General features: G+C 48.2%; 2 protein-coding genes across 2 annotated transcripts in view; one reads left to right on the forward strand and one right to left on the reverse strand.

The window, feature by feature from the left end:
• CHRNB1 (cholinergic receptor, nicotinic, beta 1 (muscle)) overlaps positions 1 to 6319 on the forward strand; it is a 10490-nt gene extending 4171 nt beyond the window's left edge. Inside the window, exons 8-11 of the mRNA XM_006863370.1 lie at positions 4226 to 4449; positions 4850 to 5031; positions 5712 to 5859; positions 6179 to 6319. Of these exons, the coding sequence (XP_006863432.1) occupies positions 4226 to 4449; positions 4850 to 5031; positions 5712 to 5859; positions 6179 to 6319 (695 nt within the window). The remainder of the gene's footprint in view (positions 1 to 4225; positions 4450 to 4849; positions 5032 to 5711; positions 5860 to 6178) is intronic.
• Positions 6320 to 10571: 4252 nt separating this feature from the next.
• ZBTB4 (zinc finger and BTB domain containing 4) lies at positions 10572 to 14814 on the reverse strand. Its single transcript, XM_006863371.1, has 2 exons — positions 13751 to 14814; positions 10572 to 12522 (listed from the first exon to the last, which is right to left on the reverse strand). Exons 1-2 carry the CDS (start codon positions 14809 to 14811, stop codon positions 10572 to 10574), a joined length of 3012 nt encoding a protein of 1003 aa, XP_006863433.1. The 5' UTR covers positions 14812 to 14814.
• Positions 14815 to 17695: the final 2881 nt, after the last annotated feature.

Genomic DNA, 17695 nt, shown 5'->3' on the forward strand with positions numbered 1-17695 from the left:
TGGGAGAAAGATAAGGCGTTCTGCTCCTGTAAAGATTTACAGCCTCGGAAACCCTGTACAGGGTCGCTATGAGTCAGAACTGACTCGGCACATAACAACAACAACAACAACTCCTATAAAGATTTACAATCTCAGAAACTCTAGATAGACTCACTATGAGTCAGAAATGAAGATCTGATGGCAATTGGTTTGTTTTTTGGCTATGTTTGTTGTTGTTGTTTAGTGCCGTCCAGTCGATTCTGACCCATAGTGACCCTGTATAGGGTTTCCAAGGAGCAGCTGGTGAGCTTGAACCGCTGACCTTGCAGTTCAAACGCCTTTGCAGTCTGGCGCATTAACCCACAGTAGCACACCAGGACTCCTTTTTTGGTGATGGGGTGGTGGCTGTGTGCCATGGAGTCGGTTCCAACTCATAGCGACCCTGCATAGGGTTTCCGAGGCAGTAAACCTTTATGGGAGCAGAACGCCTCATCTTTCTCCCGCAGAACACCTAGTAGTTTTGAACTGCTGACCTTCTGGTTCGCAGCCCAATTCAGAACCACTACACTACCATAGCTCCTTAATTTAGCTGTTTAGCGCCATAAATTACTCCTATGTTGTTTGTTGTTGTTGTTAAGTGCCATCGAGTCGGGTCCGACCCATAGCGACCCAGTACAGGGTTTCCGAGGGTGTAAATCTTTACGGGAGTAGAAAGCCTCATCTTTCTCCCGCGGAGCAGCTGGTAGTTTCTAACCGCTGACCTTAAGGTTCGCAGCCCGATTCGTAACCACTACGCTACCAGAGCTCCTTAAGGGTTATATAAATGTTGTTACGTGCCTTCAAGTCAGTTCCAACTCATAGCCACCCTTTTTAGGGTTTCCAAAGAGCAGCTGATGGGTTTGAACTGCCGACCTTATAGTTTGAAGTCCAATGCTGATCCTACAGTGCAACACCATGAGTCCTTTGGGTTAGTTGTTAATGTTGTTAAGTACCGTCTAGTCGACTCCGACTCATAGCAACCCTATATAGGCTTTCTGAGGAGCAGCTGGTGGGTTTGAACTGCTGATCTGGTGGTTCCAAGTCCAGTGCTGATCCTACAATGCCACACCAGGAGTCAGTTATACAATTAGTGTGTAACACATATTAACTTAATTCTAATCTTTATAACAACCCTGAGAGGTAAATACTTCATTGTCATTCACAGTGGAGAATAAAGAGGCTGAGATAGCTTATAATTACTTGCCTAGCTCTGTACAGTTAGAGAAAGGCAGTGCTGACGATCCTACTCAGGTCATACCAGTCTGACTTAGGGACCCAATATCTTTAGCTGTAGTATTCAAAACATGTTTTCCTCCTTTCTGGAATCTCTTTAAAGAAAGTGCTATACTCTTCACTCACTTCCAAATGTAACCTCCTACTTACTCTGAAGCAGGGGAAACCTTGGAACTCAAAATTATTGAACTGAAGTGGAGCAGATCATGAAAGTGACTTATTTCAACATTTTCCTTGAAGTTTTCAGTATGCCACATGAATAATCAGCTACCTGGCATATCCTTGAATACTTTGTTTCATTTTTAGACCCTTCAAATTGCTATGAAAAAGCTACAGGGGTTTGGTCCATTTATTCATGTTGAGTGTCTATTATATGCTAGGCACTAGGAGTACATCAGTGAAGAAAAGTACATAAAATCTCTGCCCTCTTGGAATTTACATTCCAGTAGGGGAGAGAATCAGTAGAAAAAATAAATAAGCCTATTAGATACATTGTTGTTGTTTTATGTATCTTACATAAAACCTGCGAAGGGCAGGTGGGGTGTACCCTTTGGTTGTTTGATAAGGCATGCAGTGGATTGTGATCATTGCAGTGAAACGAAATATGATAGGATGAATGTAAAGATAATGGTCTCCCATGTAAACTATCACATAATTCACAATAAAAATAAAAATAAAACAAAACCAAAAACCTGCAAAGGGTGAAACCTATGTCAGGTGGGAACCTATCAGAGAAGGAAAACGAATACAGATTCTTGGTGTGGCGCTATAGGATAAGTACTGGATTGTGAACCACAAGGGCAGCAGTTCAAACCCACCAGCTGCTCCTTAGAAACCTTATACAGGTCTCTATGAGTCAGAGCTGACTCAAGGATGGCACTTAACAACAATATATAGCAATAGAAAAGTGCTAAGACTGAACCATGTCAAAGGTAGAAAATTTGCAAGACGTAGAAAAACAGGTAGTCCCATCAAGTTTCAGCTCTCACACATTTCACAGTAGTTATGAGAAGACAAGTGCTTTGGAAGAAAATAAAGTAAAAAAGAGTATTGAGAAGAATTTTTTAAATTGCATTTTAAAGATAGGATGGGCAGTGAATGCCTCACTGAAAAGGGAACATTTGAACAAAGCCTGGAAATAGGCAAAATAATGAGCTAGGCAGATAACCTGGGAAAAGAATGTTTCAGACAGAGGAAACAGTGAGTGTAAAGGCCCTAATGTGGGAGTGTGCCTGGCAGTTCCAGAAACAGGGAAGAAGCCAATAGACTGAATGAAGTAAGCAAGGGGGAACAGTAGATGAAGTCAGACAGATAATTAGAAAGTGTTGTAGATCATAGTCAGGATTTTGGCTTCTATGTGGAAGGAGAGGAAGGAGCCACTAGAAGGTTTTGAGAAAAGAGCTGATATGATCTGACATACATTTTAACAAGATCGTTCCGGCTGTTCAGTCAGGAACAGTCTGCAAGGGAGCAAAGGATGAGCTAAGGAAAATAGTTAAAAGGACTTTATAATAATCCAGAAAATCGTTAAAATGACTTTATAATAACTCAGACCTGAGGTTTGGACCAGGGTAGTAGTGGCAGGGATGATAAGTCATTAGTTTCAGTATATATGAAGGTAAGTTAAAAAAAAATAGTTATGACTATTAGGGTTCCAGTTCATATATGCAAGGGTTCATTTCAAACAAAACATTCTTAAAAATGTCTCTGTGATCAGTGAATGACTGCAGACAAGTCCTCTCAGTAACACACTTGTCTCTGTCTCATGAGGGTGCCTTCAAAAAAAAAAAAACACGTCCAAACAGTAGCTTCTGAGGGGATCTGCTGGACCATTAAATTCAAGGCAGAGTGGTCCGAACAGAAGGTTTGGTGACTTTTTTTTATAATTTCAAAGGCAGTAATCTTGATAACTTTTCTCAAAGGACACAGGATGACCATAGGGGCTTATTATGAGAAAATTTTAAGAAAATGGTCAGGAAAGTTGCACAAGGAATTTTTTTTTCTATCATGACAGTACACCTGCTCAGTGTTCAAGGGTAGCAAGGGCTGGACTCTGAGAATTTCTTTGGGAAACCTTACCTCATTCACCCTCCAGCCCTGATATTGCCCCTTCAGACTTCTTTTGTTCCTACAACTCAAAGAACATTGAAAAGTAATCCAATTTAAGTCCGAGGATGACAAAACTGCTATTTTGACATGGTATAAATCTAAGAGTGCAAAATTCTTCAGGGAAGGGTTAGAGAGATAGAAACACTACCTTTCTAAGTGTGTAGATCTAGATGGAGGAAATGTCAATAAGCAATAACTTCATGTTTTGATCTTTGTGTTTAATAACGTTTTCTATCATTGATTTCGTAGCAATACAAATAGTTTGTTGAAGATTGCAAATGGGATGAGAGAAAGAAAGAAAGGAGTCCTGGTGTGGCACTGTGGGTTAATGCGCTGAACTGCAAGGTCAGTTTGAACCACAAGGTTGATGGATCAAGCTCACCAGCAACTCCTTGGAAACCCTATACAGGGTCACTATGAGTTGGAACCGACTTGATTTTGGTCTCGGCTACCAGAAAGATGCAGTTCTCATTATTAGATGAGAAAGACTATGAGAGGAGCAATTTTGAGGATAGGAGACATGTTAAGTAGCTATTGAATAGACTCCTGGTGTGGTGCTGTAGGATCAGCACTGAACTGAGAACCACAAGGTCAGCAGTTCAAACCCACCAGCTGCTCCATGGAAGCCCTATACAGGGTCCCTTTGAATTAAGAACTGACTCAACAGCACTTAACAACAATTGAATATCCAAACTGAGATGTTAAGTAGGCAAGTGAGTATGATTTCAGAAGTCCAAGGGAAAAGTCCAGACTTTGGACTTGTAGGAATCAGTATTCTTGCATGGACTGGAAACAAAGTTAGTGATTATGCCATAGAGATTGTCCTCTGGCAAAGCCTAATCCTTCTTCCTTTCTGACCCCCAAGGGGAGAAGATGGGGCTCTCGATCTTTGCCCTGCTGACTCTTACTGTATTCCTGCTGCTACTGGCAGACAAAGTGCCTGAGACCTCCCTATCAGTCCCCATCATTATCAAGTACCTTATGTTCACTATGGTTCTCGTCACCTTCTCGGTCATCCTTAGCGTTGTAGTCCTCAACCTGCACCACCGCTCACCCAACACCCACCAAATGCCTCTTTGGGTTCGACAGGTAAGAGAGATCTCCATCCCCAATCTGTGTTAACTCCCAATCCTAGTATTTGACCTTTTGTCCAGGATCACTTGACACAATTAATTGTATCCTTCCATCATCATAATGTAATAGTTACTATACTTTCTTCTTCAGTATTATCCATTCCGAGTCCAACAGAGACATTCTCAGGGTTGGATACTGTCAAGAAGGCAGCCTTTGAGAACCTCTCTTTTTACTTACTATGCTTTCCAACCTACTAAGAACTCTTAAGGTTGTGCAGTTGCCCTGTCTGTGGCAGTCCGTGGGACAGGATTTATGCATGTGCAAAAATAGACATGTGGCAATCGGGTGGTTGGCTACTTCTCTTCTGTCTAAGTATGAGGGTCTCCTCTAATACTCCATTTCTACTCCTCTGCAGATCTTCATCCACAAGCTTCCACGATATTTAGGTCTGAAAAGACCCAGACCTGAGAGAGACCAGATGTTGGAGCCCTCTCTGGTAGCCCTCAGGGATTCCCCAGGAAGTGGCTGGGGTCGGGGAACCGATGAATATTTCATTCGAAAGCCGCCAAGTGATTTTCTTTTCCCCAAACTCAACAGGTAGGACCTGCTATCCATCACGTATAGATAAGTTAAGTGCCTTCGAGTAGTTCCAACCCATAGTGACCCTGTATAGGATTTCCGAGGAGCACCTGGTGAGCCTGAACCGCCAATCTTGTAGTTCAAACCGACTTTGCAGTCCACCGCTTTAACCCACAGAGCAGCACCAGGACTCCAAAGAGCGGCCATAAACTACAATTCCCAGAAGACTGTGCGGAAACAGGTGGCTTATGCTCCAGGGAGATGCTGTGCTTGAGCATCATGGGAGTTGTAGTATCACTTTGGCTATCCGCTTTGTGCATCTGTAGAAAAGTGTCGTGGTTACGAATCAGGCTGCTAACCTCAAGGTCAGCAGTTCAAAACTACCAGCCGTCCCACGGGAGAACGATGAGGCTTTCTGCTCCCATAATGATTTACAGCATCAGAAACCCTATACAGGGTCGCTATGAGTCGGAACCAACTCCAAGGCATACCACCACCACCACCAGAAAGTAAAGTATAAAGGTGTGGGTGGAGTTGTGGAAGGCAGGCGAGATATTTTGAAGGTCGCTGTTGGCAGGGAGAGTTTGAAAGACCCTCTCAGGTTTTTTAGAACAGGCTGGGTGCTGGAGGAAGACGCTGGGGCGGGTCTTAGAGCAGTGGTTTTTGAGCCTGGGGCATGACCAAACTCGCTCTTTTAGATTCCAGCCTGAACTGACTGTTCCCGACCTGCGGCGATTTATTGACTGCCCAAACCGGACTGCGGGCCTGCCTCCCGAATTACGGGAGGTCGTTTCTTCAATCAACTACATGGCTCGACAGTTGCAGGAGCAAGAGGACCACGATGCTGTAAGCCGAAAGAGGGTGGTGATTTTGGCTCCACCCTCAAACTCACGCTCTGTCTTAGACCTCGGTTTAATTTCCGATTTGAGGTCTTCCTCAATTGGTACCGCCCTCAGCTTCCGGATTAGGTCTTTACACCTTGTCTTCGCTTGCTTGTGGTTTTGTTCTTCAGTTTCCCTACCTGCCCTTTACTTAGTTGGGGAGTGGGGGTGGGGTGGGGTGGCTGAAGGAATCTGGCTTGGTGACAGGGATGTGGAGTGGGCCTCCCCTGGGGGTCACAGCCCTGCTGTCAATAACAGAACAGCCCCCTTCTGCCTTCCCTCAGCTGAAGGAGGACTGGCAGTTTGTGGCCATGGTAGTGGACCGCCTCTTCTTGTGGACCTTCATCATCTTCACAAGCGTCGGGACCCTGGTCATCTTCTTGGATGCCACGTACCACTTGCCTCCTCCTGACCCCTTTCCTTGAGGATACATACCCAAGACCCAGGTCTCCAGCCAATTGAACTCCAGAGTTCTGCAGTACTCTCAGGCCCAACCCCTTGTCTGCCTCTTAACTCCTTTACTAGGGATACAGTCCTCTCACCATTTTCCTTCCTGGGGAGGAAGCAGAAGTGGGCCTGACACAGATGGGCGATTTGGCTTTATTTTTTGAGTCCTAGAAGAAGCTCCTTTGGATAGCAACACCTAGGCCCCCAATGAGATGGATAAAAGAACAAGTTGACTGTAAGCCCCTATAATGGCAGGAATTGTCTTGTTCACCATAATAATATCCCTAGCACCTGGCATAGGTCCTAATCTATAGTAGGTACTTAAAAAACATTTGTTGAATGAATTGAAATTTTTTCTGGAAGGAAAAAAAGACACCAATTTAGTAGTGCATATCTTTGCATGTTAAGGAGCTCAGGTAGCGTAGTGGTTACGTATCGGGCTGCAAACCTTAAGGTCAGCAGTTCGAAACCACCAGCTGTTCCGCGGGAGAAAGATGAGGCTTTCTGCTACCGTAAAGACTTACAGTCTCAGAAACCCTGTACAGGGTCGCTATAAGTCGAAACCGACTCCACGGCACTTAACAACATCTTTGCATGTTGGGACTAGTAATTTTTTTCTTTTTTGTAATTTATTCTTTTGTGATGAGTATTATCATTAGGATATAAAAAAAATAAGGTTATTTTTGAAAGCATGTGTTTGTAACAAGGGGAAAAAAAGCATTTTAAAGACTTTCATTCAAGTTCCAGCTCTAGGTGCTCAAACATTGGACAAACCTCTGAAACTGTCCTGTGCCTCAGTTTCCTTATCTGTAAAACAAAGCTAATAATATTAACTTCCCTTTAGGATTGTCTGTCATCTGAGAAGCACTATATAGTATATTTCATGTCATAAACTTTTGTGTTTGACTTAGCCCATGGGAAACATTTCAAATTTGAGTTAGTTGACTATGTTTTGAAATTGAGATATTTCATAGAGAAATTTGGACTACTGAATTTGCTCGAAAAAAATTAAAAAAAACCTTAGTAACACCAAGACTGGATTCTCTATTGGCAGCAACCTGCTAGAGCTGATAACTACTGGCTCTGGTAAAGGTATTTATGCTAGAATTCCTCAAAACCCACAACCCACCTGACCAGCTTTTCACCTGCCCATCCTCCATTATACTGAAAAAGGTATCAGGGAGGTAATGGGAACAAGAAATTGAAGGGCTAGAAGTGAAAAAAAATGTCTCCAGTTTCCTTTGAATTGGGTTGGAAGGGTTGGACCTGGTTTAAGGCATAGTCCTTCCAAGATAGAGGTCTTGGCCCAGCACTTGTGCAGAACAGGCTGTGTGAATGGGACTTAGTGTTTCTGCATAGAGGTCAGACCAATGTAAGTTTGAGCCTAGTGGCTGAGGCAGTATTAGTGATGTACTTAAGGTCAAGAGGTCCTCACATCTATTCAACTGCTGGAAGCCGTCTTAAGGGAAAGAATAGGACTACAATTTCCTGGGCTAGATTGTCCCTGTTCACCAGGCCCACCAACCACACAAATAATCGCACCTGGCACCCTGCTGCGGAGCACAGTTCATTTGTCTTGTTGGTTTATTGGCCTAGAGAGTTGGACACACACACAAATGCGGAGATAAATACCGGTCAGTTTCTCTATATCTGGGTCCTCACTACGTATAGAGTCTGTAGGATTCTAAATCTTGCGTGCTGTAGCACAGAACCAGTGGCCTTCCCCCTCCGCCATCCACCTTCTTCCCAGAAAACATGGGGAAAGAGAGTACAAACTCACAAGACTTGATAGTTTTCAAAAGACAAAATTGCAAAATCCCAAGTTTCCAACATCTGAAATTCACACCACCCCAGGTCCCCAGCTCAAATACATATATTTAATCTCCACTTTGACACAATCTCATTTGTTACCCAGAACCACCAAATTCTGGTAACAATTTTCCTAAAGCATAGCTTTGTTTTTTTTAAATGTCTACAATCTCAGTTCTCCCAAAATATCCATGGTTTTGGAATTTTGACCCATTCTGAAATTCAAATTCCCCAATCCATATTCAACCCCTTCTGTCTCCCGTGCCTTTTTGCCTTTGTGTAGGCTAAAGATATAGGGGGACTGTCATCACATCTGCCCCCTTGCCTCCAGGCCTTCCTCAGTCTCTTGTGGTTCCGCTGTATATATATATATATATATAGATAGATAATTTGTGTGTAGATATATATATGTATTCTTTATTATGTATTTTTTTTATTTTTCGCAGTTTTTCTAAAGTGCCAGAAACAAGATTTGTGGGACTTTTTTTAGTGATCTTTTTTTTTTTTCTTTTTTTGCATTGTCCTTTGTTTAAACTTTTTTTTCCCCCTTTAAAAATTGGAACTTGGTACATTCAGTAGGAAACTCTTCACTCAGGCTGTGGCCAAGACCAAGAAAAGTGCAAAGAGACAGCGAAGGGAATGAAGGAGTAAAACTCCTCTATGGTTAACATTCAGGGAGCTTGTCAAAAGCTGCTTCCCCCTTCCTGTATGCTGGGAGGGCTCAAGAGGAGGCTGGAGGATGCTCCTGTCCCTCCCTGAAACTCACTTCCCTACAGAAGCCATGATCTTGCCCTCTCAGCAGATGCTCTCAAGGGCAGCCATCTTGGCCCCAGAAAACAGTTGTTGTTGTTGTTGTTAAGTGCCAGCTGGGAAAAAAGGCTGCATTTTGATGACAGCACTGTTTTCCCTTTTTAAACTGCACTCCTCTAATTCCCATTTGCCAAATTTGCTCCCCTAAAACCAAACTGGCTCTTCCCTTATGAGCTGTTTTGTTGTTGTTTTTGGAGTGGAGTGGAAATGTTCATTCAATCACTGACAGGAGGGGCCCAGTTTTCAGAGTTCAAAATAAACATTTATCCATGTCCCCCACTGGAAGGAAATATAGGGACCCCTGACCAGAGTTAACTAGTGCAAATTAGGGATTAGGGACTACTGAGGGTCCCTGTGTCCCTCCCTAGGCTGGGATCTTTGGGTGTGGGAAACTGAGAAAAGGATGGGGTGTAAGGTGCTATTTTGGAGGGAAAGTTGGTGGGGGTACCCCAAAGCCCACCAGGGGAATAGGGTGGCTCCCCACAAACTATTGGAGTGACTGATGAGGGGAGTGACATGGGAAAGGATGGGGATAAAGGTAAAGATGGGAGGTCATGTGCAAATCTTGGGCTCACCCACCCATCCAACCCCCATCATTTTTCTGGCTATTTGGTCTATTCTGGGAGAAACCATCAGGAAAAAACAGGGAGCAAGTAGATTTCCTTCCCCATTCCATATGGAGCTTCTCCCTCCTGGCCCCCAAATCTGGTTTGGCCCAGAAGAGGCCATATCTAGAGGCAAGAAGAGGTGTGATTGATCACCTCTTTTGCCTTGGAAGAATCTGGGGTTCACTGGATTTGGGGACCAAGACAGGGTCAAGATTGGTGCTGCCCTGGGCTAGGAAGTGCTCAGCCATGGAACAGAGGGATAGCCCTCCCCACAACCATAATACCTCCTTGACCTAGATTGGGAGAGGCTATCTCCAAAGTCCAGGAGTATGGAAGATCCAAAGGCATGGAAGCCAAGGAAGGCATAGCATCTTAACATGAAAAAACAGGGACATAGAGACCCATCCTGGGGAAGAATGGAATCCAAAGCCATGCCCCCAGGTGGACGGGGTTTGGGTATCACAATGGTCTGGTCCAGATCCTGGGCCTCCACACCCTCTCACCTGGGGAGGGTGGGGAGTGGGAAAAAGAAACAGAAGACTGGAATGTGCTAGGAAGCATCCGGAGAAGGGCCATAGGGGAAGAGAAAGCTTCAGAACCAGGTGGGATCACTGGGTAAGAGAGATGATTTCCCCCTTGGTTTACGAATCAGGGGGTACAGGGTTAGACATTCAGAGCTGGTGGGGGCTGTGAGTAGAGATTCATATAGGTATATTGCTCAGTTGCCCCTAGGGCTAGGGAAGGGCTGGGAACTGCCCCTGTCCCTCATGGAGGCATTCCCTGGAGGAGAATTGAGAGGGGAACCATCAAAGATCCCTTCCCAGGAGATGGGAAAACTACAATCTCACACAAAGCAGCCAGACCCCTGTGCTCCAGGGGCCCCCCAAGTCCCTGCACAAGAATGTAGAGGGGCTCCCAAGGGGCAGGGAGGCCAGGGTGCTGGTAGTGGTGGTGGGGTTCAGGGAGGGTAGCATCTGGTGAAAGGGGGAAACTGGCCCAGAGCTCACCCCACATCTCCCTTCTGGGTTTTCTCAATCCCTGCTCTTTCTCCTTCTCCCTTAGCAGGGACTTGGGAAGGAAGAGCTGGAGGAGCAGGGGGTGGAGGAGTAGGGGGTGCTGCTTGAGGATTCACTGCATAGCCAAAGACCCCTGGTAGGAAGGGAAGGGTCCCCCCCCCCTTCTCATCAGGTAGGACCATGTTTAGCGCGACTGGGAGAGCGGCCAGGTTGCTGAAGTTGTAAGGGTAGGCCGCCAGAAGTTGGGGGCCATAGACAAGTGGGTAGGGTTCCGGGTAGAAGGTGACTTTGGCAGCCCCCATCCCCTCCATCCGGTCCCCCTCCCCAGACCCCACTGGCCCCTCACTCCCAGATTTTCCTCTCCCACTCCCAGGTTCCCGACCACTCCCAATCAGAGCCAGTGGAAATTCTTGCACAGGTGGGTAGGTATAGCTGCCCCCTCCTGCCACCACTGGGGGCTCCTCACCCCCTGAGATGACAGGGTCTTGAAGGGAGGCAGTCTCCGAAGCTTCCTCGGCAGCAGCGCTCCCTCCACCTGCCTCTCCGCTGGATGAGGAGACTTGCATCTCTTGAGGAGCCTCCTCCTTGACATCCCCAGGTCTGGTGCAGGCACTGCCTTTGGAGTAGGCAATGACAGGTGTGGGAGTGCCCCCGGGCCGCTCAGCAGCATGCCTCTGCCCATGGCGGCTCAGGGCAGCCGCCGTTTTGCACACCTTGGCACACTGTGGGCAGGTGAATCGGTTGGAAGGCTTCCGTCCTGCCCGGGAGCCGTGGGAGCCACTGCTGTGGGCCTCCTGGTGCTTTCGCAGCTTCCTCAAGGTGGCAAATGTCTGGGCACATTCTCCACATCTGTGCCTCCGCTCACTGCGGGCACGTCCTGCTGGGCCCTCAGGTGCTGGGGTCTCCTCCCAGCTCCTCCGTTCCAGCTTCTGTCTCCAGCGCAATGGCCGCCGGCCTCTGGACATCCCATTGCCCCCACTGCTACTGCCGCCACCAGCTGCTCCAGTCTTGCGCTTAGGCTTGTATGAGTAGTAGGGTCTCCAGAGCTGGTCCTCCCCACCAGCCTTCGACTCTTCCTCCTCCTCCTCTTCCTCCTCTTCTTCCTCCTCCTCTTCCTCCTCCTCTTCACTCTCCTCCCCATCTTCTCCACTCAGCTCCCCAGGATGCAGGTCAGTTTCTGAGATGCGCCTTTTGACAATGGCCTCCTCCCCAATGCGCACAGTGATCTGACACAGCGGAGGGGGAGCCTGGAGCTGTGAGGGGCCCCGGCCAGGCCCTCCAGGGGCCCCTCCACCACTACTAATCCCGCCAGCTGGCTTGGCTGTATACGTCAGAGTCCTCCCAGGGCGTGGATTCTGGCCTTTGGTCTCCTCTGTGGCTGGGACTGGTCCTGCTGCCATGGCTGGGCTGACCTCTGTGGCTGGGCTGGTTGGTGTGGCTGCAGGCTCAGGGGGAGGAGGCGGGTACTCACGTTTCTTCGGGGGCCTTGGGGGAGCCGTGTAAGTGATGACTGAGGCAGCCTGGGCACCCCCTGTGCTGGCTGGCCCACTTGCTGCTCCACCACTGCTACTGCCCCCGTGGACAATGACAGACGGGGCTGGGTGGGCAAATGTGATGACAGAGGGTGGGGGCCCAGGCTCTGGGGCAGGTGGGGGCCCAGGTGGTGGGCTGGCTGGGATTGCTGCAGGGGCTGCTGTGTCGAGGCCTGGAGAAAGGGGAGGCTCGGGGGCTCCCTGGCTGTAGGTCTTGTAGGGTCGCTTGGCTGCCCGCATGGGGAGCAGGCGGTACAGCTTGAGGGTATTGAGCTTGGGCTTGTAGCCTCCATTGGGTGTCTTCTCACTGGCTAGAAGGCCTGGGCTAATGCCATGGAAGGCTCGCTGGTGGGTCTTCAGGTTGTAATACGTGACAAAGGTCTCCCAGCAGAAGATGCACTGGTACCTGGCCAGAACAACAGAGAACAGCCAGAACAGAACAGAGACACTTGAGTCAGGGGCCCTGAAATCGGGGTTTCATGTTCCCACATCCTCTAATACTGTCTATTCAAACCTCTAACTCCCCTAGCTATTTGTTCTCTCTCCTTCTATGCTGCTTGTCTTACCCTGTCGGTCTTAGAAGGACCATCAGTCCTTAGCTCAGTTCCCCACCAGCCTCAACCATTCCACCTGGCAGTTGAGAATAATCACATACTCTACCTAATTCACAAAGGAGCTCTGGTAGCATAGTGGTTACGAATCGGGCTGCTAACCTCAGGGTCAGCAATTCAAAACTACCAGCTGTTCCGCGGGAGAAACATGAGGCTTTCTGCTCCTGTAAAGATTTACAGCCTCGGAAACCCTATACAGGGTCGCTATGAGTCGGAACCGACTCCACGACACATAACAACAACAACCTAATTCACAAAGCTCATTTGAAGCACAAATGACGGAATGGGAAAATAGCTTATGAGCCAAACAAAAAAACAAACTAGTTGCTGTTGAGTCAAGTCAGACTCACGGCGACCCATGTGTGTGAGGGTGGAACTGTGCTCCCAGGGTTTCTAAGGACTGAGTTTTTAGAAGCAGTTTGTTAGGTCTTTCTTCGGAGGTGCCTCTGGATGGAATCACCAATCTATTGGTTAGCAGCCAGATGATTAAATTAACCATTTGCACCACCCAGGAATTCTGTCTTCAAAACATTATACATACAAGATAGGAATATAAGGTACTGTCTTGAGTATTAGTAAGTATTGGTGGACATGCATGAGTTCCCACAGTCCTTTCTTGTAAAGGCAACTTTTTCTTTCCTTCTCTGCCTTCTCTAATAGCACCGAGCCAGGAGGTAGAGGTGCAAACAAACATCAGCTAAAGGTAGTGGCTCTGTAGGATAAGCACTGGATTGTGAACCCGTTTTGAGCCTACAAGTTGCTCCAAGGGAGAAAGATGAAGCTTTCTGCCCTTGCAAAAATTCACAGCCTCAGAAGCCCTAGAGAGGGTGGCTTAAATGCAACAAAGGAAGTGGTAGCCGGAGGAAGACAGCTGGGGGCCAGTGGGAAAGCAGGCCAGTCTCAGGATAACTTTCTTAGCCCCACGCTAAGTTCATTCCCTCCCTTGTCTTGGTGGTCCCCAAATTCTGGCTGCTGGTCCCCTCTCCTCTCCCTAGCCAACCCCCTTAGCCTCAGGCCACTCACCTGCGCTCCCCAGTATGCCACACCTCATGCTTGGTGCGGTACTCAGCCAGGGCAAACACCTTCTCACAGTAGCGGCAGGGGTACTTCCTCCGCCAGGAGTGCACATTGCTATGCCGCTTCAGGCTGGACAGGGTCACATAGGAGCGTTCGCAGGCTGCACACACATACAGCACGTGGCCGCCCACCACCTTCACCACGTGCTCAGGGCCACCTCGGAAGCCCACTGGTGGGGGCAAGGCTGAGGCATCCACTCCTGCAGGACCACCGGGACCAGAACTCCCAGTTCCCAGCCCTGCAGAACCCCGAGTGCCGGCTCCACGTCGGCACTGAGCCTCATGGGTCTGTAGTCGCTTGGGATGAATGAAACTTTTCCCACACCGGGGGCAGGGCAGGAGCTGCCGTGACAGGGCAGGCTGTGAGTCAGGAGCCGGGGCTTCAGCACTGTCACCCTCCCACTCCCCAGCAGGCCTAGTCCCAGGCCCCAAGCTGTCCTCTTCGGGTTGCAAGGTGGCCATGGGGGTTGAGGCTGGAGGGACCCAGGCATCACCCCCTTCTCCCAGGCCCTGTAGGCGGGAGATGCCTAGGCGTCTTCCTAGAGCTCCGATCTCTGCCACAGCTGCCCCGTCTCCTCCCCCGCCAGGTAGTGCAAGCCGTGCACTATAGATGAAGTTGAGAACATCTGAGAAGGCAGCTGCTGGGACTCCTGGCAGCTCCAGGACCCTGGGTGGGGATGATGTAAGGGGTGAGCCTGGAGGGGGAGAGGAGGAGGAGGAGGAGGAAGAGGAGGAGGAGGAGGCAGTGGCGGCAGCGGCAGCTGTGGTGGAGGCAGGGTTGGGAGCCAAGTCCCCAGTAACTGGTGGGAGGGGCAGTGGGGCTGAAGCAAGCAGGGCTTCTCTGAAGAAAGGACTGGAAGCAGCCAGGACACTGCGGTGAGCAGGGAACTTGGTATCTCCAGCTATGAGGGTGACGTCACAGAAGAGACCACGGAGTCGCTGCTCATTGAGTTGGCGCAGGACAGCAGGAGCATGGGACGGGTCTGTCACCTCTGCTGGGGGGGGCATGGCGCCAGCCTAGATAGAGGAGAAGAGGCTAGGGTAGAAAGGGCTGAGGAAAGATTAGAGGGAGGAGTCCTAATGGCAGGGAGGGTACCTGAGAAGGGTCTCAGGGGCTGGGTAGAAGGCAGGGGCCTCTCAGATCGGGGAGGTGAGCTGGGAGGGAGTCAGATGAGGTAGGTCAGAGACTAGGGGAAGGCTGAATAACTTCAGGTCACAAAAGTCACCCTTAGCCACCCAAGCCCAACGTCTGGGTTAGAAGAGGTGTAGGTTACAGTGAAGGTCAAAGGGTCGTGACCATCAGAGTCAGACTAGAGAGGTAAGCAATGGAAGCCTCTCATTGGAAGGTGGAAAAAGTACCCCCGACCCTCAAAACCATTTCACAGGACTTTTCAGCCTAGACAAAAAGGCTGCCTTGCTTTTTAGCCCAGACTAAGAGGCCTTAGGTCCCATGTTTCCTGGCTGCAGTCTTCTTTTGACATTTCCTTACCAGACAGCACAGCCACCATGGAACAGATATGAGTGTGGATCAGTGAGTGCCTTCTGTTGGGCCTCTTCCTTCTGTGGAGAAACAGAAACCATCTCAGGGGGACCTAGAGAAGACGACTAGGAAAGTGTCCCCAGGAAGGGAAGAAAGGGACTCAGGAAGTGGGGGTTGGCACAGAAGAGGGGGCCAGAGAGGATGCCTGGGCTGCTCTGCAGACCCTAACCCCTCCCTGAGTGGGAGGAGCCTAGGTCAGGCTATTTGCTTAGCTGCCTGGAATCTAACCTAAGAGGTCACACAGTTTACAGCAAAACTAGATTCTACTGGCCCAGAGAAGTGTAGCAACTAGATAATTTGCATATTTCCAATTCACCAACTGGGAGACCCAGCTTAATCCCTAGGATGCCTGGTCATCACTCTACATCCTGCTGGCTCAAAGGAAATCAAATATTGTAGAATGTTGTCTTTCATCACAATGGTCATCACAAAAAGCCCATGCAACTAAATTTTGATATATAAATGATATATATCAAAATTTAGTTGCATGGGTTTTTCAGACTAAATTGCTAGATTCAAATGAAGAAAGGACCTACCCACATGTCTCCAACCCCATAATATAGAGAGGGGGTTCTGGCCTGGATGCCAAGCGGCCACCACTGACATTCACACGCATCTGGTTATCAGAGGGCACTAGAAAGGCCACCAGATAAGGAGGGAGATGGCTTGGGTCCCACTCTAGTAGCCTGGAGACTTTGATTTAAAAGAGGTGGGACAGAATAGCTACCTCACCTCTTGCTGGGAGGCTCATCCAGAAGGAATGGCAGGCAGCCCACAGGCACTGTGGCAATCACAGCCCTGGGAGCACCTCACTACTGTCTCCCTTGTGGGCAGTCCTAGGGCCTCTGTTCCCATTTCTCAATTGCAGTTCTGAGTTCCAGACACATGCAGTGCCTTATCCCAAATCACAAAGAGCTGGTTATAACTGGTGGGCTCTCTTTGCAGATCCTGGCTGCTGAGTTGAGAGCAGATCTCTTGGCTCCCACTTACTTTCTATCAGAAGACTCTTCTCTCTTCACAGGGGTTATACATCAGGAGTTCCTCATATAATTCCCACTTCCAATAAATATATTCCCATTAATCACTTACACTATCTTGACTAAAAGTATACACACACTCCACACACAACTTCATACTTCCCCCACCCCCTAAAGGACTTCCCTGACACTTCTGCAGGAGAAGAAAGACCCAAACCAAACCAGCTACTGATTCTGACTCATGGTGATCCAACGTGTGCAGAGCAGAATGACTCCACAGGGTTTTCATGGCTGTGACCTTTTGGAAGCAGATCACCATGTCTTTCTTCCAAGGAACCTCTGAGGGTTCAAGCTCCTAACTCCAGATGAGGAGCAGGAAGGTGGTAAAAGGGATGAGATTTACACATTTTTAATAACTCTTGCTGCTAGGCTTAGACTAGGTAGTCATGTGCTAGTCCATTAGTTGCTGAATTGCAGATAGGTCAGGAATCCTGGGGCATGGGGTGGGGAGGCTTTGTTTACCAGCTGGTGGTCAGTTTTGTTTTAAAGTGAGGAGAGAAAGCAAGGCTTCCACTTCATTCCTAGGAGTTACCACAGCCCACTGGAATCCCTAAAGCTAATGCTTGCTTATAGTGTGTCATTTGTGAGCTCCTCCTCACTGTCCTTTCAGGCAGCAGTTTGCAACCCCATTTTAAAATGACAGACTGAGGCTGAGATGCTAGATAGCTTGCTCAATCCCATAGGTCCTAGGATGCCTATCTTCATCACTCTAAATCCTGGAGGCCTAATCTTAGGGGCTCAAGGGAAAGCAGATATTTACATGTTGTTTTTCATCACTCTAAATCCTTTTGGCTCCAAAGTCTGTTTCTGATGACTACACCTTATGCTCAGGATGCACATATTTTCAGCACCCAGGAAAGCCCCCACTAACCCATTTAGGGTCTTTGTGAAAACTAGAAGGGTCCTTTTCTCCTAGAGGTACCAGACCCGCCTGCACAGGTGAGCAAAGCAAAGGTTTGATTTCTGCCCCCATTCACCACCTGGTCAGGCCTGCCAACTTTTACAGCCATAAGTTGCTGGGCTAGTATCTACCGAGCAATGGCTGTGTGCAGCGTGCCACGGTTCTGATAAGCTCTGTCCGAGCTTCTCAGAACTACAGAAGTCTAAAGCTTGACTGGACCTTAGAGATCACCACGAGTCATTATCATGATTTTTCTATAGCTGCCATTTATAAACGAATCTATTATGTGCCAACTATTAAAGAAAAAAAAAAAAAAAAAAAGAGTCCTGGGGTGGCACTGTAGGATAAGCACTGGACAGCAAAATTGGTTTGAACCACAAGGTCAGTGGTTCAAACTCACCAGCCGCTCCTCTG

The sequence above is a fragment of the Chrysochloris asiatica genome, unplaced genomic scaffold (assembly GCF_000296735.1).
Source record: "Chrysochloris asiatica unplaced genomic scaffold, ChrAsi1.0 scaffold00054, whole genome shotgun sequence".
Taxonomy (NCBI): domain Eukaryota; kingdom Metazoa; phylum Chordata; class Mammalia; order Afrosoricida; family Chrysochloridae; genus Chrysochloris; species Chrysochloris asiatica.